General features: G+C 40.9%; 1 protein-coding gene across 2 annotated transcripts in view; it reads right to left on the bottom strand.

Annotated features, from left to right (window-relative positions):
* The window catches only part of LOC134204974 (delta(9)-fatty-acid desaturase fat-7-like), a 90,041-nt gene that overhangs the window by 41,338 nt on the left and 25,811 nt on the right, over positions 1–22,892 (bottom strand). For both annotated transcript variants that reach the window (XM_062679807.1, XM_062679808.1), the window contains exons 2-4: positions 8,344–8,757; positions 8,010–8,275; positions 5,213–5,283 (exon numbers count right to left, since the gene is read on the bottom strand). In XM_062679807.1, the coding sequence (XP_062535791.1) occupies positions 5,213–5,283; positions 8,010–8,275; positions 8,344–8,755 (749 nt within the window). In that variant the 5' untranslated portion in view covers positions 8,756–8,757. The remainder of the gene's footprint in view (positions 1–5,212; positions 5,284–8,009; positions 8,276–8,343; positions 8,758–22,892) is intronic.

Raw genomic sequence — 22,892 nt, 5'->3', positions numbered from 1 at the left:
AATAAATATCTGAAAAAAAAACAGGCAGATAAGTGAACGCACCAAAATACGAATTTTCAACTCTGAACGTGAAATCTGCTGCAGGCTGCAGGTGTTCATTAACAGATGCCTGCGGTATATAGTTCGGGCCTGGTGGCCTCACAACTTGATCTCAAACAACGAGCTCCATCGTCGTTGTCACCAGAGGCAGATAGCAACAGAAATTCGGGATCGGACGTGGGGCTGGGTCGGCCACACTCTACGTAGGGGCGGAAACGAAATCTGTAAACAAGCATTTGACTAGAACCCAGCGGGACATCGCAGCAGAGGCAGACCCAGAGGCTCATGGCGGCGAAGCCTCAATAGACCGAAAGCTAATCTGGCAACAGGTTAAAGCGATAGCCGGGCAACGCTCAGGATGGAGATCTTTCAATTCGGCCCTTTGCACCACCGGAGGTGTACAGGATCCATAAGCAATTGTTTGTTCTGAACCTGTTTAAGTTAAAGCTTTTGTAAGCATTTTCACAGCCTACATCTGTCCATCATTTTTTTTAGTATTTATTTTTTTATTGCTGTTTCATCAACAGGCTACAGTTAAGGGTTGCGTACTAAGCTTGCGTACTATGTTGCGTGTAGCCTGGGCACTGTTGTCCTTCTGATACCAACTAGAGTGAGAGGATGCGTCAAGTGGGGTCTGCCTAGGAGGTGGTGGGGCTCAACAGTGGGCTCTGTTGAACTTCTATAAAAAGTTGCATGTATCTGAAAGCAGACCCTATCAATCCGACCATGTTTGGCTCAACGCACACAAGCCTAGTCCTGGTGTCGGATGAGAATTTAAACTAATTTGACCCGACTGATCGAGCATCTGATAACCAAGGATGTACGGTTCCATCAGTGTATGTGCTGGCATCCAGTTGCTGAGTCTAAAATGCTATTCCCCGGAAGCTACTATAGTAATTGGTTTTAGCACACTTTTCCTGCATGATACAGCACAAATTTGGTTAGGTATTAACAACAGGTAACAACTTACGAAATGCACGAACTGTTATATTATTTACAATAGTTGTAGGATCAATAATTATGTTTTTAACTTTAGATTTAAGTTATTTCATAAGGATTCACATATTAGCTTCTCTGAAGCACGCTTGACTAATTTTTGTTAATATTCAACAATAGCCTCTGTTGATCGTGTGACATCCTGGGTCTCATCTCTCCCGTCTCTGTCATCGTGACAGCTGGTCTGACGGCCAGTGAGAACCGTGCGCAACTGACCCTCAACAGTGTTCCCAGAACCATCATCCTCACCCCCGTAACACTGGCCATTTGCTCCAGTTTTACCATCACCATCTACCTCCAAAATTGCCAACTTAACCACAGGCCTTCGTATAAACCCCCTCGCAGTTTCAACTATAGCCTGACGGCATCTTCCATCTCTCCCCGTAATCACTTCGTGTATATGACCTCGTTCTCAGTTATTTCTGGTAGTCTCGTCGATGATCGCCAGCAAGTCACCTGCGGCTACAGCTTTCACATCTCCAAACCACTTCGTACGCCTGGTCAGGGTTGGAAGGTACTCTCTTATCCATCTCCTCCAGAAAGTATCTAAGTGGAGTTGGATTTGATCCCCTAATGTCCTCAAAACGGCCACTACGTTGTCAACTGCTGTCTGATGTACTCCGCTTGAACTGCCCAGCAGAAAATGATTCGGGGTCAATGTAATTTGGTAATTTTATCAGGTTACGGCAGTATATGGAACTACAAAATACAATCGAACGATAGTGGTAGGCAGGACATGTAGAGGGAATATCGGACAATAACTCGGAGAAAATTGTCCTCGACAGCGATTGGACGCACAGCGAGCAAAATGGACCAAACTGATGGAGAAAATATTCAGACCCTAATAAGGCCGGAATAAATATTAATTTCTTCTTTTGTCCCACTGTGCTTTCGATAATGAAGGGGTGGGAAATAAAAAATAAAGGCATAAATTGATAAAATCGAAAAAAAACTCATCAGTTTCTTTGAGAATTTTTTATGGAGGTTCAAAATTTTATTATTTTTTCGGTAGAATTTTGAAATCCCCCCTCAAATAAATAAATTTGGCCACGTGGTGACAGAAGAAGATATTAAAATTTGTTTCCCTCTAATTTGACTAGAATTAACAAAAATGCCAATGATATGGAAATGGCAATATCATCATCCTAACTTAGATGTACATGTTCATGATAGAATTAGAGGCGAAAGTCTAGTTCCGGTTGTTCCGTTAGGATACGGCAGGCATGAATAATGTTTTTTAGAAGTCGATTTAAAAGCGAGCGGAGAGCAATATTCGTGATGGTATAAATCTCCCGACCTTCTTTCTGCCATACTCTCGTATAAAGAGGGAAATTGCTAAGCAAATTTACGTATTTGATACTCACAACCCATCTATCGAAGCATCTCCCCTACACGCTATGCTGTGCATATTCAAATCGACATTTCATTACTGTATGACAGCTACATATGTACATTATTTACAAATGCACCGATCAAGTACTTAGTGATGGCGTGAGTTTCACGTTGCGAAGGTGAAAGTTTGTCAATCGCGAGACGCTATCAATCAATGTTAATTAAGTTCTGTAATGTCTGTACATAACCTCAATTTGATGACTATATATTTTTTGAATTAAATCTTTCTCGTGCTCTTCATAAGCACATCGAGTTTTCAAAGCATTGAGATTCTAATTAGTTCAGTTTCCAGGTTGCTTTACTTTAACAACTGATCCTGACCCTGAAAATAATACAAAGCCAATTAATTGAATGAGAAAACGAATTAGCCATGATTCCAAGTTAATTTCATTTATTTAGTTAACTTCTGACTAATTTTGTAAGTTCACTTCTTTGACTATATTAATATGTATATCAATTAAAGTTGTTATATTTAATAAAGTTTCTTAGTCTTAGGAAAATATGAATATCCTTTGTTCCAATGTTCAAAATCAATATTGAGATTTAAATAGTTCTGCATCTGTATCAGAATTTATTCACATACGTCATAAATTGGATACCACCGAGAATCATTTTCATCGGATGATGTCTAAATAAATGTGTTTTTGTCGTGCATCTTGTTCAACAGACTGAAAACGCTTAAGGAGTCTTATTCGTAAAACGCTTGGGGATTTGTCGGTGAATACTAGGCAACTTCGCTTGTGACCTTAGTTGGATTGACGCAGGCGATGCACTTTCAAATTTGCTGTTTAACATTGCACTGAAGAGTACGACAATACGATTAGGAGATCTAGCGTGCAGAAAACATCGCGCAGTGGTATATACTCCTGGGTTTTGTGGACAACATCGACCCTTACTGGAATCGATCAGAGAACAGTATGAAGGCTTTTGTCCCAATAGCTCTACTATGACAAAATTAATGGTTGTGGATAGAGACAGAGGTAGACATGATAGTGTTTATGCTAAGGTAGTGCTTAATAGGCATGTATTTGAACTTGTTGAAGAACTGGTCTACCTTAGAACGCTTGTGGCTTATGACTACGATGTTCCCCTTAAGTTTAATACGTACTGCGGCTGCGATTCGGGACTTCAATGTCTTACGTATGCAAATTAGGTCCTGCAACATGGAGACGGAAATGAAATTCGCTCTGTATAAAACTTTAATTCTTGGTAGGCCTTTTACGGGCATGAAGCGTGGGCTTTAAAGGAGGCAAACCAGAAAGCTGAAGCAGAACTCATAAACTCTGGCATACATCGCCATTTGGATTAATTTGTTTTTTAATGCAGTTCATTTGAAAAGTAGTTCAGTAAATCAAACTGCGTTTAAACTAATATTTTTTCTAAACAAAAGCATTTCAAGTTCTACTTTCTATAGCTTTTTTTTACACCTCAGGCGACCAGTTCTCCTGTATAGAGGCGAATAGGATGTGATGCTTATCATAAACGGCTAGCCGTTTCATATTGACTGTATAATTTATGAATGTAGCCAAATTGATTACCAAACAAACCTAACGCTGATTTACATAGTGTTGCAAGATTACTTCCAAAGTTACTACTGTCTGGTTTGGACCCATAATTTATTCGATTCGAGCGTGGATTTTGTTTCTGCATCTCAGTGAAGGTCACTTTGGCGAGCCTATGAATGTCATCACATAAGGTGTTTTTATGTAAATTGTTTCATCTGCAAGAGTGGCACGTGACTGAGAATAATAATTCCAGCCATTTTCGTTACGCGCTACTGACACGCATCGCGTGGAAGATCTTTCTGATCTTCCGCTCCGATATGTCTTAAATTAGATACTTTGTAGTGAATTCTATTGGGATAGTTCTCCTACAATTACCAAAACATTTTGAATGATGGCCAAATGTCCGTAAAGGTCATCGAACTTTATGAACTTTATTCCAACTGCCAAATGCATTTGGTCACGCACAAGATAGATGCAAAACAAAACGAAAGCAAGCGGTTGGCGACCTTGTCGAAAATTAACCAACCATCATAGGTCTTCAAATATGCATAGAAACTGGTTGCCTAGGGCTCTACACGGTGAGCAGCGTACGATCAAGTGCAAGTACGGTCGATGGGGCAAACAGTCATCAAACGATCGTTTTCGATGCTTTGCAGCAGCCCACCGACTGACTGTTGGCCGTTCGTTGGATTCAATGTCAAGTTTACAACGCGCAGGGTAATTCAAGACGTGGTACTTGTTTGATTGTTATGTTGTCGTTTTTATTTTCGTCTGATCTTTAAAATTGATGCCCATTTCATTCACGAGTGTGCTTCTAATTGGCAGTGGTTTTGGTTAGCGTTTTACTGGGCGCGAGTGGGAGAATTGAATGATGCTCTGCTCAACAAACGGTCCGATCATGAACGCTTGGAATCGGCTTGATCCATTCAAGGTTACCAGCCCGAGAAATGCATTCAGCTTTTGATTGTGATTATGACTGGCTAATGCGCGGCATTGGACGTGAACTTGAGTGTATGGATTTAATAACTGGAAGCATCCCCTGCTTCAGTAGCTCAGCAGTAAAATAATGGTCACAAAGCACATTTGGCTGAATATTGGTTCATATTCAGTCTAGGAAATGCTGATGTAGAAACTTTTTCGACTTCTTCGGACATAGAGAATTTGTTACAGTTTCAGTATGCATAAGGGCACTGGATTCTGAAACGTCACCTATGACAACTGCTGAAGTCTCTAATCTGCGATTCGACAATGGTGAAATAAGAACCTTGGAAAATACTTACTCTTTTTGGAACATGATTAGTGGGTCGGCTTCCAGATCGGACATGTCGATCTTTTTGCCATATTCGATGACCTGTGGACAAGGAAAAACCAATGATTAGTTGAAATATCTCAAGTGTGTAAAGAAATAAACTTTTTGCTTTGACATCTTATTTATTTCTGTATTCGTACAAAAATGTCGTGGTCCACACAAGCGAAGACTGAAGGCTTCAAGCTCCCGGAAAGATAGGCAAACTCCCAAAATACAGCAGATCCGGAGGGAATCCACGGATTCCAGAAGGATTCCACGGATTCCGGAAGGATTCCACGGATTCCGGAGGGAATCCATAGATTCCGGAGGGAATCCATAGATTCCGGAGGGAATCCATAGATTCCGGAGGGAATCCATAGATTCCGGAGGGAATCCATAGATTCCGGAGGGAATCCATAGATTCCGGAGGGAATCCAAAGATTCCGGAGGGAATCCACAGATTCCGGAGGGAATCCACAGATTCCGGTGGCTATCCACGGATTTCGGAAGGATTCCACGGATTCCAGAAGGATTCCACGGATTCCGGAGGGAATCCATAGATTCCGGAGGGAATCCATAGATTCCGGAGGAATCCACAGATTCCGGAGGAATCCACAGATTCCGGAGGGAATCCACAGATTCCGGAGGAATCCACAGATTCCGGAGGAATCCACAGATTCCGGAGGGAATCCACAGATTCCGGAGGAATCCACAGATTCCGGAGGAATCCACAGATTCCGGAGGGAATCCACAGATTCCGGAGGAATCCACAGATTCGGAGGAATCCACAGATTCCGGAGGAATCCACAGATTCCGGAGGAATCCACAGATTCCGGAGGAATCCACAGATTCCGGAGGAATCCACAGATTCCGGAGGGAATCCACAGATTCCGGAGGAATCCACAGATTCCGGAGGAATCCACAGATTCCGGAGGGAATCCACAGATTCCGGAGGAATCCACAGATTCCGGAGGAATCCACAGATTCCGGAGGGAATCCACAGATTCCGGAGGAATCCACAGATTCCGGAGGAATCCACAGATTCCGGAGGAATCCACAGATTCCGGAGGGAATCCACAGATTCCGGAGGAATCCACAGATTCCGGAGGAATCCACAGATTCCGGAGGGAATCCACAGATTCCGGAAGGAATCCACAGATTCCGGAAGGAATCCACAGATTCCGGAGGGAATCCACAGATTCCGGAGGGAATCCACAGATTCCGGAGGGAATCCACAGATTCCGGAGGGAATCCACAGATTCCGGAGGGAATCCACAGATTCCGGAGGGAATCCACAGATTCCGGAGGGAATCCACAGATTCCGGAGGGAATCCACAGATTCCGGAGGGAATCCACAGATTCCGGAGGGAATCCACAGATTCCGGAGGGAATCCACAGATTCCGGAGGGAATCCACAGATTCCGGAGGGAATCCACAGATTCCGGAGGGAATCCACAGATTCCGGAGGAAATCCACAGATTCCGGAGGGAATCCACAGATTCCGGAGGGAATCCACAGATTCCGGAGGGAATCCACAGATTCCGGAGGAAATCCACAGATTCCGGAGGGAATCCACAGATTCCGGAGGGAATCCACAGATTCCGGAGGGAATCCACAGATTCCGGAGGGAATCCACAGATTCCGGAGGGAATCCACAGATTCCGGAGGGAATCCACAGATACCGGAGGAATCCATAGATTCCGGAGGAATCCACAGATTCCGGAGGGAATCCACAGATTCCGGAGGGAATCCACAGATTCCGGAGGGAATCCACAGATTCCGGAGGGAATCCACAGATTCCGGAGGGAATCCACAGATTCCGGAGGGAATCCACAGATTCCGGAGGGAATCCATAGATTCCGGAGGGAATCCACAGATTCCGGAGGGAATCCACAGATTCCGGAGGGAATCCACAGATTCCGGAGGGAATCCACAGATTCCGGAGGGAATCCACAGATTCCGGAGGGAATCCACAGATTCCGGAGGGAATCCACAGATTCCGGAGGGAATCCACAGATTCCGGAGGGAATCCACAGATTCCGGAGGGAATCCACAGCTTCCGGAGGGAATCCACAGCTTCCGGAGGGAATCCACAGCTTCCGGAGGGAATCCACAGCTTCCGGAGGGAATCCACAGATTCCGGAGGGAATCCACAGATTCCGGAGGGAATCCACAGATTCCGGAGGGAATCCACAGATTCCGGAGGGAATCCACAGATTCCGGAGGGAATCCACAGATTCCGGAAGGAATCCACACATTCCAGGAAAAGTCTGCAAATTCCAAAAGAATCCGCAAATTCCAGGAAGAATCTGCAAGTTCCAGGAAGAATCCGCAAATTCCGGGAAGAATCCGCAAATTTCGATAAGAATCATCATATTTCGGATGGAATCATCTGTTTCCTGAGGTAGAAATCAGTCAAATTTAAGCTTCAGAGGAATTTGTAGATTCTTCGAAAAAAATCCGTGAAATTCGAAGAAAACCTTTTGATTACGGAAATGTTAAAATAATGATTGAGTGTTCGCAGTTTCCGGGGGAAAGGGGGGGGGTCTATCATGACCAGAGGTTTCGAAACGATTTCACAGAGTTCGGAAGAAATTTTTAGCTTTCATGGTAACCTGGAAGATCCTGATGAAATCTTCAAATTTTGGGGAAAGTCCTTAGATTTAGTTTGAATCCGTAGATTCTAGAAGAAATCCGTTCAAAATTAAGTTTAAAAAATAATATAACTGTTAGGCATAACATGCATTTGTATAGACTCCTTTAATTATATGTAAACAATGAATACCAACCTTAGGATGCTTCCGTGACAGCAACCAGCCAACGTGAGAGAAGAAGAATCCTCGGTTGGCGTTGTGTGGATCCGCGTCGGTGTCCGAGAACTTGTGATGTTGTCGATGGTCTCTCACCCAGACGTACAGACAGTTCTGCCCAGCCAGAGTGTGCAACCACAACAGAAGCACTCTTAACCACAGCTTCGCCTTGAACGCCTTATGGGCCCATAACCGGTGGGCGCCCATGGTAACTCCTTGACCGGACATGTACATCAGCCAGAATGCTGTCATTTAGAAAGAAAGAAAGCTAAAATTATTCAACTGACCTTTAGAACCCGTGCAAGCAACTTACTGTAGAGTGTCGTTCGCCAGTCGCAGTACTGCCAGAAAGCGATATGCAATCCCAACCATCCGCAGAAGTGCAACGCCGCGAAACCTATCACATTCTTCCACACGATTTCCCTCTTGAAGTTGAAATCCGTTCCGATCTCCGAAGGCAGGATCGGTGTATGTGAACCGATGTCCCTCAGCTTTTTGTCTATTTCGGACTCGTGCGATAAATTACTACAGGTGGAGATGGCTTTCTGGAACTGCTGTGGGTCAAGGGTGGAGTCCTGTGCGGTGAGTTCTTCGCGGAGATCTATCAGGTCCGGCAGCTCGTTGCAGGTGGGGGTGGCGCTTTTCAGAGAGTTCGACATGGCGGCATCGATAAGTTCAGCCGTTTTTGCGCACGGTATCGGTTTGGTTTGGGAGTCAGCTCCCATGGCTGTTGAAAGAAATGTTTAAAATAACGCGAATTAGAATGAATTATTTTAGTAATTGATGCTTTCTAATTTAAATTATTTCAGATGTTCATATTGTTCAGTATTTCTGAAGGTAGTTGCGCGCTATGACCAGTCGCGCATATCAGAAGGACAGAATAATCGTCTTCGATCACATAACACAACGGACATATATTTATGTAAACGAAGAATCAGAAGGAATAAATTTTGGTTGCTACGTTCTTTTCAAATGTTAGTCTAGATTTACACAACACCTAGTGGATCAGTGGATCATCACGAAAAATTTTGTCCTTACCGGAGCGGGAATCGAACCCACACTCCATAGCACATGCCTCTAGACGATTGACTACGCTAACCGCACGACAAAGAAGCCCACTTTTAAAGTGGAATCTCGCTCCAATGCTTTCGAAAACTGATGCGCTTTTAGACAAAGTTATAGGATAATTAGAGCTGAATAAGTTCGTCAGACAATTCACGAAATACATGTATTGTAACAATGAGCTGCTTAACAAATGCTTAAAACAACATAAGTTTATCACTTCGTGGTAAACCACCAAAGTTTAATATGAAAATAAGATGGATGATATTCATTCAATGTTTTAAGGACGTTGAACCAGGATCTCGATATTACAATCTCAGTGCAACACCACACCATAGATCTCGATGAGCGGATTTGATATACTATTCGAATCAGATTTCTTTACCTATTCTAGCCGCATTGGCTGATATTTTTATACCAATAATGAATATGCATTCTGAAGATCGTAAAAAGCAAAAATGCGAATAACACAAACGAAGAAAATGCTAATGAATCTCCTGCTCCACATTGTGAGCAAAAATAGACATGCTCTAGGATTTTTGACTGAGAATCAAGGCTGTCTGATCCAAATGTCAGGGGTAACTTTGATGAAGCGGGAAGACCAATGTCATTGCTTTGAGGAATCAATCAACGAAAATGAATCGCCGGCTTTGAGCGTACTTACAGCGGCCCACTAGGAGTTAACTTTCTGAAATCAGAATGGCGAAAAGAATCTATGGTTCGATTTTTTAAAATTAAGCACCTTCAACGAACAAATATTTGGTAGGCGTAGTACCGGTACCAAATAGTTTTTCATGAAAAGTTTCTAATTCGGGACTGATTTGCGATTTGGGCGTAACTCATTTTGTAAACAAACCTTGGGTAGCGAATTCCAGCTACATCAAGTATTTCCTGAGAAAACCCCGGTATGTATCCGATAGAATAGGCTTTCCTCTTTCAGGTAAGGGAATAAGTTTTGGAGAAAAATGCTTGCATTCTACGGAATCAACAAAACAATGTTTGTTTACAAAATAAGTTTCGCTCAAATCGTGAATTGGTTCCGAATTTTGAGAAAACCCACGTTAGATGTCTTTTGCCATACAAATTTCTGGTGGTTAACTCATGCTGGCTATTTTGCGCATCAAAAATCCAAAAACCAAATATTCAGAAAGGCAAAGCTTTTTTCACGCTAATAACGTAATAATCTAACACAGGAAATTCAAAATAATTAATACCAACTAGAAAAAATATATCTTTGTCGTTTTTTTAACGAATTATAACCGAAAATCCTTCTTCCACTCGAAACTTACGATCTGTTCTTAAAAAAACTGTTCTCAAATTGACATTTCAATTTTTTTATGGCTCAAATTCATCTGGGGTGTTACTAGAAAGCAAATATAGCCACTACATGGGTATAATAAGTAGAGCTCTTGTTAATAAATAGAAAAAAAATAAAATTTGTTGGTGGCAATATAGTTGCCACTGCCTCATAAAGGGTTAAAATTTCTTTATAAAAACTATAGCACAGCGCAACAAGATTTTTTCCTCAAAACCAAGTAATGTGTCCCTAGTAGATTTTTTTTGGCTGAATCCGTATCTGACTTCAGATTTGCTCTAACGCGTCAACATTTTAAGATACATCAGAATGAATGTCGTAAAATCAATGATTTTGACCCAGACCGCATCGTGCTTTCGTGCTGTGCGGTTCTTTTCTCTATTTGCGGAAGGAAGTTTTTAATACCACCCGAAGCTATTTTAATTTCAACAGTGCTTCTCAGTGTTATTTGTAGCCACTGTTTCCGTTACGATCTTTGCAAGGACCCGTGCCCAGGGATGCCAGGGGATATTTTCAAATGTCTTCACAGTCGAGTAAAAATGTCTTCAAATGTCTTCAATATCAAAATTACGATAATTAGTGAGAAATTTCAAAATCCAACAGTTTTGTATTTCAAGCATCTCCTTGTTTTTTGTAGCATTTATTTTTTAACACTCAAATTGATAGAATTCAAGAGAATATTTCTTCAAATCTTCACGAGTAAGAACGGATTTTTTTAGCTGAATTTCCATGTGGAATTCTTCTGAGTTTCTTTTTTAAGAATTCCCTAAAGGGATTCGGAAGAATTTATCGTGAAAATTTTCCTGAGCAATTACTGAAAGGATTTCCAGTGGAGCTCCTGAAGAAATTTTAGAAGAAACTTCCGGAGGAACTTCTGCACAACTTTTTGGAGGAACTTCCTGAGGTATTGTTGCAGGAATTTCCGAAACAATTCCTGGAGGAAATTACAGAGAAATTCCGGAGTATAATTTCAGAGGTATTATTGGAGAATCTTTCGGCAACATTCTTGGAGAATCATCAAGAGGAATTCCTGGAGAAGCTTCCGAGGGGATTTTTGGAAGAATTTCCGAACGAATGCCTGCAGGCATTTCTGGAAGAATTGGAGGTGGAGGAAGTCGTGAAAGAAACAATTTGTGTAGGAACGACTGGAGAAACGACTGGAGGTATTTTCAACGGAATTCTTCGAAGATCCTACGGAGAAACTTCTGGACGAACTTATGGAGGAGCTCCTAGAAATATTTCTAAACGAATTTCTGGAGAAATTTTCTGCAAAATCTCTAAAGGAATTTGGGGAAAATTCCTGGAGGAATTTCAGAAATAATTTCAGATAGGGCTTTACTGGAGAAATTCTTAGAAGGATTCCCAGATAAAAATCTGGAAGAGTTTCCAAAGATATTTCTAGCAAATATACCAAACGAATTCAAGGAAGTATTCAACGAGAAAGTGTAACGAGTGCCCCCTGAACTTTCTACTGAGTCTTAAAAAAATCTGAGTCTTTAAAAAAACACGGATTTGTTTATGAAATTTCTCTGATTTTTTTCATCAAATTATTTACCGTGGCAATTGTGAGAAATAGCCATTCAACGCCAGAACAATTTCAATTTCTTGCCGACATTTGTAAGAATTTTCAATCTTGGAAACTAAAGGAAATTTAATGAGAAAATTGAAAATAATTTCCTGTTAAAATTTAGAACTTTCTGTAAAAATGTGTTATATGGAAAATCCGAAGAGACATCCCTAAAATTTCAAATACAAATCCGGAGTACATCCCACGAAAATTAAGACAAATTTCTTGTGGAAATGAAAAAGAATTCATTGTGGCAGTTCAGATGATTTCCCCGCAAGAACATAGACAAAATCTTGTGGACATTGAGATGAATCTCCCGTTTAAATTTTGGAGTAATTCCTTCATTTGCCCATACGGAAACTATTATAAATTTCCAAGCTAATTTGAAAAGAATTTTCAATTTCAATTCTCTTGAATATTTACGAGAAATTCCCCAGAATTTTCATGGAAAATTCTCGTTATTTCACGGGAAATTATTTTTTTAAACTAATTTTCACTAAAAATTATTTCTTAAGCTCACAGAAAATTCAAAGAGTTCTTCAAAATCTATTCTTATTCTCGACGGGTATTCTGGAAATACCGATTACACAGAGAAACAGACGTCTTACTCATCGTTCCATCGTTCACCATTTTAACGGTTGATATTTTTTGTAGGTGGTTAATCGACCCGCTAGGGCGCTTCGATCGATTTTGCTAGTGTTTGACTTTTGCGCACCACCACCATTTGGTTGCGGCTTGGCCGCAATGTGATTTTGGCATTGGGCATTGGAAGGCAATGCTTCCGTTACGATGATTTTGATTGCATTTTGTTCTAAGTGAGACGTCTGTTTCTCTGTGCCGAAAAGATCAGATGAATTATGAAGAAATAAAAAAAATGGTTCTAGCCAACAGTTGAATAGATTTAATCAAGTCATTGTAGAATTCTGTCTTTTTTGCCGTTTAGATTAAATTGCGTTCTGATGCAGTGATCGAAATACCTTTTTAAGAGACACGTCGAAAATGCCACCGCTACCTAGGAAAATTTAAACGAATGCTGCAATCGCAAGTTTTTGAACCAGCACACAACTAAAAAAACACGTTTGACGTCTAAAATGTGTTGCAGTTATCAACCTTGTCAATGTGTTTTGGCGTTTAAGATTTTTAGCCCGGGACATTAGTTTATTATGTATAACTTTTGTAATATTTATATTCTCTGCATATAGAAGTCGCAGAATTTATAAGTTAGTACATAATCAAATTATATTTTCTATTCACTGGCTTATTGATTGTTTTTTCTCCTTTATTTAAGTGATTTTTAAATTTTTAAATTAAGTTCATCACTAGCTTATTGATTGTCTTCAAGTACCTTTAAATAGGAAGATAAGTCTTCAAATATTTTGAAAAGTCTTCAAAATGTCTTCATGAAATAAATGTCTTCACAGAGATTCAAATGTCTTCAAATTGAAGACATGTCTTCAAATCTGGCATCCCTGCCCGTGCCTTCGTTTTACGTTGGACCCGTTTGGAAGTGAAATTCCGACAAGCGGTGGTATTCCTGCAGGGACACCGTTCTGGGAAAAAAAACCTCTTAGAAGGTCACGTCCCCACGCTCAGCAAAGAGCATCAATAGAAACAAGAGGAAGATTTGATTAATGACGAAATTGAGCAAATCGAATCTACCTCTAGCCCAGGTGATTTGACCCATGCGAAAAAGCAAAGTATTCCGCCAATTGTGGTATCTGTTGCCGAGTTTTCTGGCTTTAGGAATGAGATTTTGAGTAACCTTCAGGGAATCAAGGTTTCATTTCAGATTGCCAGGAAGGGTGACTGCCGCGTTTTGCCGGGATCCTTTGACGATCGCAAACGTCTTCTTCAGTATTCAACTGAGAAGCGGCATAAATTCTTCACATACGGCGACAAAACTGAGCCATTGTTCAAAGTCGTCTTGACAGGTCTCCCCAGTGATGATTAATCACTGGAAGAGATTAAAATTGAAATTTCTCAATTACTTGGATTTTCACTAGTCCAAGTAATAAAGATGAAAAAGAAAGTGAACTAAATAATATGAAAAGTTTGGAAAAGGCCTGTATTATGTCCCATATCCGTGTTACATGGGAACATTTCCGCAGGCCTGGTGGAAATTTCCAAAACCCCACTCAGTGTCGTATGTGCCAAAAGTGGGGTCACGGAGCTAAACAATGCCACATGGATGCTAAATGCATGATTTGTGGTGGCCTGTCCTGTGAGAGAAGATTCCAATAAATTTAAATGTGCCAATTGTGGGGGCAATCATAAATCCAATTTCTGGGAATGCTCTTCACGCAAAAAAGTTTTGAATTCTCTTGCAAAATTGATGACGGGAAATTTCAATAGGATCCCAGATTCGCCGGGTAAACATATTTCAAACGCTCAAAATCCGCAATCATTTCCCAGTCGAGCAATTCATACTCACCACAATCAACGAACAAATTTTGCTCCTACCTCTCACCGAGTAACGAGCAATTAATTCATCGAATCCTATTTTTTTAAACACGCCCACCTATGCAAGCATCGCTGCTGGCAGGCAAAATTTCATTTCTGAAAATTTACCGACGATGAATGATTTCCATACCCATTCTTCAACGGAAAATAACGTTCGTTCTGACGACTCTGGTAGCATGTCTGCTTCTGACTTTGATTTTCTAATTGAACAATTGCATCAAATGTTCAAAGCAAATACCAAAACTGAAGCTAGGTTGGTATCAAATTTACTCAAAGAATTGTTATCGGACTTCTTTTAATGGACCCAAATAATTCTTTGAAAATTTTAAATTGGAATGCACACTCTTTCAAGGGTAGGGAAAATTAATTATTCAACTTCCTATCAGTTCATAATGTGCACATTGCCATTATAACTGAAACATATTTAAAACCTGATCTTTTCATTAAAAGAGATCCAAATTATTTCATTTACCGAAATGATCGTCTTGACAGCGCCTGTGGTGGGGTCGCCATTGTCATTAACACGTACGTCCCCAACCCTCCTTTTTACGACAAAACTCAAAATTCAAAACCACGCAGCTCAGCCAATTTCCAACGGATTTTCAAGCAATCTTCTGGAAGCGATCACAAAATTCATATAGTTTTAGGAATTAATTTTTGTGCAATGGCCATGGTTCCGGATATATTCCGGGGAGTACTGGGGTTACCTCCCTTCCGGAAAAAATGGTCACTGGCAGATCAGCTTCGAAATCCATCGTGCGACATGTCAAACTTAATGATTTTGCAAAACAAGTATACTGGAGTACATTTCGGCGATTTTAGATCGAATTGACCACTCTCCGGGTACTTCCAGGGCCTGGTTCCTTTGGGGAAGTGGCCAATTTTCATTCAATCTTGGAACCCATCTTGCAACATGTCAAACTTCATAATTTTGCAAAACAAGTACACTGGAGTACATTTCGGCGATTTTCGATCGAATTGGCCACCCTCCGGGAAGTACCCGAAGGAAGCAGAGCCTGGTTCCCTTGGAGAAGTAGCCAATTTTAGTTTACTCATGGAATCCACCTTGCGGCATGTCAAACTTCATAATTTTGCAAAACACGTACATTGGAGTCCATACCGGTGATTTTCGATCGAATTGGTCACCTTCCGGGTATTGTCCGCTGATTGAAATTTTACCAGTGGTGGCGTGATAGATCATTTTTAGCCAGCGGGGGCGGCGTGGCGGGGTCACGCCATTGGTGATTGGCGGCGGCGTGGATCGGCGTGAACCAGTTTCAAGTGCCAACATTTTTTCAGAAGTTCCTCCGGGAATTCTTCCAGAAGTTCCTCCACGAGTTTTTTTTTTCAAAAGATCGCCAAAAAATTCTTTTGGACATTCCTCCAGATATTCCTCAATAAATGCCTCTGGGACATTCCTCCAAGAATTCCTCCAGGAATTCCTCCGAAAGTTCTTCCAGGAATTCGTCCGGCAGTTCTTCCAGAAATTCCTCCGGAAGTTCCTCCAGGAATTCCTCCGGAAGTTCCTCCAGGAATTCCTCCGGAAGTTCCTCTAGGAATTCCTCCAGGAAGTTCCTCTAGGAATTCCTCCAGGAAGTTCCTCTAGGAATTCCTCCAGGAAGTTCCTCTAGGAATTTCTCCAAGAAGTTCCTCTAGGAATTCCTTCAGGAAGTTCCTCTAGGAATTCCTCCAGGAAGTTCCTCTAGGAATTCCTCCAGGAAGTTCCTCTAGGAATTCCTCCAGGAAGTTCCTCTAGGAATTCCTCCAGGAAGTTCCTCTAGGAATTCCTCCAGGAAGTTCCTCTAAGAATTCCTCCGGAAGAGCCTCTAGGAATTCCTCCGGAAGTTCCAATAAGAATTCCTCCGAAAGTTCTTCCAGGAATTCGTCCGGCAGTTCTTCCAGAAATTCCTCCGGAAGTTCCTCCAGGAATTCCTCCGGAAGTTCCTCCAGGAATTCCTCCGGAAGTTCCTCTAGGAATTCCTCCAGGAAGTTCCTCTAGGAATTCCTCCAGGAAGTTCCTCTAGGAATTCCTCCAGGAAGTTCCTCTAGGAATTTCTCCAAGAAGTTCCTCTAGGAATTCCTTCAGGAAGTTCCTCTAGGAATTCCTCCAGGAAGTTCCTCTAGGAATTCCTCCAGGAAGTTCCTCTAGGAATTCCTCCAGGAAGTTCCTCTAGGAATTCCTCCAGGAAGTTCCTCTAAGAATTCCTCCGGAAGAGCCTCTAGGAATTCCTCCGGAAGTTCCAATAAGAATTCCTCCGGAAGTTCCAATAAGAATTCCTCCGGAAGTTCCTTCAGGAATTCCTCCAAGAAGTTCCTCCAGTAATTCCTCCGGAAGTTCCTACAGTTATTCCTCCGGAAGTTCCTCCAGTAATTCCTCTGGAAGTTGCTCCAGTAATTCCTCCGGAAGTTCCTACAGTAATTCCTCCTTACTTATCCTCCTTACTTATCAAAAAACTTCCCGAGAGTTGTTTATCCTTTTTGGTTAATTTATTTAACAAATGTTTTCAATTGCCATACATTCCAGATAAATGGAAAACGCCAAAGTTGTTCCAATTTTTAAGCCAGCTGAGGCTTCTAGTTATCGCCCAATCAGTTTGCTTTCTTTAATAAGCAAACTGTTTGAAAAGATTATTTCAAATAGAATGATGGTTCATATTCATAGAAACCTCGCAGTTAATAACTGTGGAAGTGCTTAATGAACACTAAGCTACGAGGCGGCTCTGTCCCAGTGTGGGGATGTAATGCCAATAAGAAGAAGAAGAAGATGGTTCATGTTAATGACAATTCTATTTTTGCTGATGAGCAATTTGGTTTTCGCCATTGGCATTGAACCACCCATCAGTTATGAAGAGTTACGAATTTATTTCGGCTCAACAAATTTGAAGGATATTCGACTGGAGTTGCTCTTCTTGATATAGAGAAAGCATTTGACAGTGTTTGGCATGAAGGTTTGATTGTAAAATTGATGAATTTTAATTTTCCTCTGTACATTATTAACCCTTTATAAGGCAGTGGCAACTATGTTGTCACCAACAAATTATATTTTTTTCTATTTATTAACAAGAGCTCTACTTATTATTTCCCATGTAGTGGCTTTATTTGCTTCTTAGTAACACCCCAGATGAATTTGAGCCATAAAAAAATTGAAATGTCAATTTGAGAACAGTTTTTTTACGAGCAGATGGTAAGTTTCGAGTGGAAGAAGGATTTTCAGTTATAATTCGTTAAAAAAAACGACAAAGATATATTTTTTTCGTTGGTATTAATTATTTTGAATCTCCTGTGTTAGATTATTACGTGATTAGCGTGGAAAAAGCTTTGCCTTTCTGTATATTTGGTTTTTTGATTTTTGACGAAATTGTGTTTCAAGGGTCCCCCCTTGGGAACAAAAGCGCAAAAAATTTTTTTTCACTTATAATGCCTTGTTCGACAAGAACTCTTCACCAAAAAATGTAACGTGCCTTGATTTGACTGGTTTTACGTAAAACTTAATTTTAAAAAATCTTTTATTTATTTCTGTTGTTGCCTGTTTTCCCGCTTGCCGGGCAGTGGGAACTATATTGCCACCAATTTTTCAATTTTTCTGAACTGTTTAATGTATAACAAACATACATTTGAGTTTAATACCAAGTCAATTTTGTGTCCTATTGTTGTTTTTGTTCATTTATTGCTTAGATTCGTCTGCCTTATACAGGGTTAAACTGATCCAAAATTATTAATCAGATCGCTCACTGCAGGTAAACTATTAGAATTCCAAATCTGATAGATTACCTGTAAGGGCTGGTGTCCCGCAAGGCAGCATACTGGGGCCATATTGTTTAACATTTTTACTTCTGACTTACCTGATTTACCACCAGGGTGTCAAAAATCTTTGTTTGCAGATGACACGGGCCTTTCTGCCAAAGGGCGAAGCCTTCGTGTCATTTGTAGTAGATTGCCAAAAAGTTTGGATATTTTCTCCACTTACTTGCGAAAATGGAAAATTTCCCCGAATGATTCCAAAACTCAGCTATTCTATTGCAACGATTAGCTCCTTGTACCCTTAGTATAAATTAGGTTAGGTTTAGTTTGAGTTGAAAACATTGTAATTCCTACATGGTTCAATTCAACCAGAGGAAATATCCTAACTGCCAGAGATAATTATCAAATAAAATTAGTTAAAAAAATTAAGGGTTAGATTAGTGCAAGACAAAATTTCCAAAACGACTTAACTCCTTTGGAAACAAAGATTCAAACGTCGATTTGAAGAACCTGATAGCACTTCGACCCCGATCAACGCCATTAACAGGTAGCAGAAACATTCACCTACCTATTGAGACTTATTTCCACTGTTCTGATAACCAAGGTGTTAATCAAATGAATAGAACAATTGCACCTTTTTGTGGCAGGGATGTTTTTCATTAAACTCTTACGTTCAACTCAGTCTAGCTCTATACGTTTGGTGTCGTAAAATACGAAAGAACGCTTCGAACACAAAGGCCACGCCGTCCAAACCGCTCATTAAGCAACCTTCCATCGATCTCAAGCTCTGACAACGACCGGGTGACAAAACGTTTTCAACAATCAACTTGATCTATTGTCGACACTCGTCAGTCGCTCCGTCAAAAAGCATTCGAACATTCAAATGCGGTACTTCGCTCCGTTCGTGAGTCAATCGTTAGACTTCGATGATGGCACCCACTACCGCATGCATACATAAATACTCTCGACAAAAACAGTCTTAAAACTGTCCACAGCTAAAGTGGAAAAATGCTACGTGTAGCGTCGATCGTTTAAGGGAGATGTAAAATTATGACTGATGGCCGACTGCATGCAAGCGGTTTTACAGGTTCAAGCCTGCTTCCATCGGATCGCATAAAAAAGTAATTATCGGTTAAGGTTGCGTCTTCATTTCGCGCCTCTGCCGTTGCAGTCGCAGCCGACGGCATAAAAAAGGGCAAATTAAAAGCGATCAAATCATCCTGTCGCATCGCATCACCGTGTGCAACACTGCAGCCATCTCTGCCGCTGTGTGGTCGTGGCAACGCCAACGGCTTGAAATCGCGCCAAGGACCAAATCTTTTGTACAGTGAATCGTCATCTCCACTCCGGCAGGCAGAAGAATGAATGGTCCTGCGCTTCTTAACCCTGCAACGAGCAGCTGCGGTGGAGATGAATGTCGAAGAAACGTGTAGTCCTTTTCTGCACAAGTAAAAACGATCTTTTATTACAGGGTACCACTGCAGGGTTAAGGGTATGCGCCAAGTAAGGCATAAATCACTCCGCCTTGCTTGCTGAACAAAAAAAGTGCGGAGTTTAGTCGGGTGACGAATCACCCGGCGCGGTAGCCAGCCGATGTAAGAGCGAGAAATTGCGCAGATTGGCACTGTGTGCGCCGCCTATTCTGTAGGTTGGGGCCACGGGCGGAGGTCCTGATTCAAGGGTTCAATCTTTATTTGCTTACGCTGCACTTGTCAAGAAGCTGCTAGCCTTCGGCAAATCCACTATTGCTCGGGTCAGAATACAGACAGGACCGTGAATCTCTGATCAGATCGTGTCATACATACAGATTGGTTGATCATCTTGCTCTTGAGGCTGTCCGGTGTCATGGTGGCAATGAATCGTTATTATTGTTGCCACACAATTGAAATGGGTTCAATTTGTCAATTTCATGGGAAAGATAATTTAAAACCGCTGATATTATTATGAAAGGAATGGCACCAAGGTGGCAAACAACGCTGATTTTTCGATCACAAGTAACTTGATCCCCGTATCGGAGAGAATTGATCCCTCTATGAGCTAAACATGTTCAGTTCAAGTTCTATAAAAGCCCAAATTAGTTTATTTTTGAATCCTAAATAATATGTATAGTACTACCTAAAAGCAGTGTTGACCCAGTCAATACAAAATCGTATATGATGCAACACAAGATGCTACGTACATATAGGCGATATATATACATATTGTATGGGGAAATACCTATATGGCCTCCACTTGAGCATCTTATGTGACATCATATACGATCTTGTGTTGACTGGGGAGTTAGGCAAGCACCTATCTAGACCAATATTTGATGTCACGAATTGTAACACGGCAGGCACTGCTTCTATTATACACTAAGAAAATCTTGCGGTGAACCCGAAGGCCCGTGACATACCGCATTCTGATGTCCGTGTTAGGAATGTACGGGATTGGTTACATATGAAATTTTTGCTGGCTTTGCAAAAATTGAAATTTTTTATAGCTTATCGTTAATATTCTTAAGTTTCAATGAAAAAGGCAAATTGCTAGAGAGTGTCCGAGTCGATTGATATGTAAATCTTTAAAATCCATCGAAAGATAAAGGCGCTAGTAACGCTAGGCTTTTTTCATATGGGCGTAATTGATTCTGATCTTGATTTTTGGAATGGCAATTTCAAACTATTATGTTCAAACTATTATGCGTCGTACATTGTATGGTTAAATATATTGTAGACATAACCGATCAAAATGCTCAACAATGAATTTTGAAGAATAATAATAATAATGAGTCACATATTTTTATATTGTTAACATGCATTTTTTTTTTTCAAAACTGATTAAATAATTAAACCTTCAGTTGTTAAACGAATCAAAAACAATTGAAAGTATAGCCACATTAGAGTAATATGTTAACGTATTGTATCCACAGTATGGATACGATATGTGCAACCATCAAGCAGCAATATATTCTGTTGTATACTGTACATTATATGGCAAATCAATTGTTTATACTATTGATCCAATGGTACATTTTAATCCGGACAGTGGTCTCGAGATACAGGCAAATTACCCAACTTCGGAAGTAGTGCGCTGGATTCGCCAAAAAATGTGCTAAATACCGCATTATTCAGTTTTACAGTTAATACTTCGGAAGAAAGATCGGTTAGGAAGTCCCAACTTCCGAATGCTAATTTGGTGCTACGCCTATAATAAATATTCCTGCGCCTATCGACGTCGATGCCTCTGCTCGGGACGGAAAACATTAAAGTTGTCATTTTTGCTTGATTAATTCTCGCGTTGTGAAGAAATTGGGGTTTCATTTGTATGGGAGCCCCCACTTTCCAAAAAGGGGAGGGGTCTTGATCCACCTTAAGAACCTTCCCCGGCCCCGAAAACCTTTGCATACAAATTTTAACGCCGATCAGTTCAGTAGTTTCCGAGTCTATAAGGTTCATACAGACAGAATTTCTTTTATATGTATATATCAAGATTACCACATTTCTTTAAATTTCACATTTCGCGTTATATTTTATATTTTTGTATTTTCATATTTATATAAGGCCGTTACAAATATTTTATATAAATTATGCCCTACTGGTCTTCTGAAGATCAAGGAGAGGAGAAAAATAAAAAAAAATATTAAAATGAAACACATTGTGCGGTGCATAACGTCACAAATGGGGACGGGAAACGGACTCTTCCTTCCGGGGGTGCAGTCAAAATTTTGATACTGGCTAACACTCAACAGGCCAGAGATCAACATGTAATCCATGTGCAAGGCGAACCGATATCCACAAAAAATTACCGGAAGGGTCTTATAGTGGCAAGGACGGAAATCTTCGTTTTACTATCAGTTGCATCGATGCTCAGTAAGCAGCTTCATCATTGATTCGTGTTTGTTTTGATCAGACGCTCGGCAATTAGGCTATCCATGAGGACATTCAGCGATGGGACTGACCTGGGACTGACAATCAATATCAAAACAAAGTGTGTATGCAGTTGAAGGTAACTCACTGCTGGTGTTAACCGGGCTTTACATTTTCCTTTGAATCGTTGTGTCAGTCCGGTCTATAGATGTCAAAACATTCAAGTAAACAAAAATCGTCAGCTGATCGCAGCTGTCTTATGGATTGCCTTATGCAGGCACGAACATCTCGCAGCATTCTGTCAAACTTCCATACTAAATTTACCGCCCGATCCTCAATAGCCGATTGATAATCGAGCGTAAAAAATGAATATCTACCGGGGCTGAAATTAATATTTTAAATTGCCGTTGATTTGCACCGATAAATGATGATTATTTTACTTTATATACACCGCAGTATGAAATGATATTCATATTTTGAGATTTCAAAATGAATATCAATGTGCCAAGCTGAAGATTCATTTTGACACCGCACAAAACAACGCTGACACCGAGAGTCGTCGCTTGTTGCTGTTCGTGCACATGCCGTCCTATTCATTCGCACATTCAAATTCGGGAAGGACTAGCAACTTGATTGTGTGTTGGATGCAGGATGTCAGCTGTTTGAATGTAGTTGAAATGACTTTTTCTGTCCCTAATAGTGGATCGGCTCGCTGGGACACAACGTTGTCTCTTGTTGAGGCTCCAGCAGCGGGATCTTGACTGAGGAAAGCAACAGATTGTCCGTGTGCAGTCGAAACGGTGTCCACATTAGATTACCTCTGGTGTGGTCTAATGTGGATCGTATCGAAGGGACAATTCTTGACCGTTGCT

The sequence above is a fragment of the Armigeres subalbatus genome, chromosome 1, assembly GCF_024139115.2.
Source record: "Armigeres subalbatus isolate Guangzhou_Male chromosome 1, GZ_Asu_2, whole genome shotgun sequence".
NCBI classification, from domain to species: Eukaryota; Metazoa; Arthropoda; class Insecta; order Diptera; family Culicidae; genus Armigeres; species Armigeres subalbatus.
This window is presented reverse-complemented; position numbering and strand designations above follow the sequence as displayed.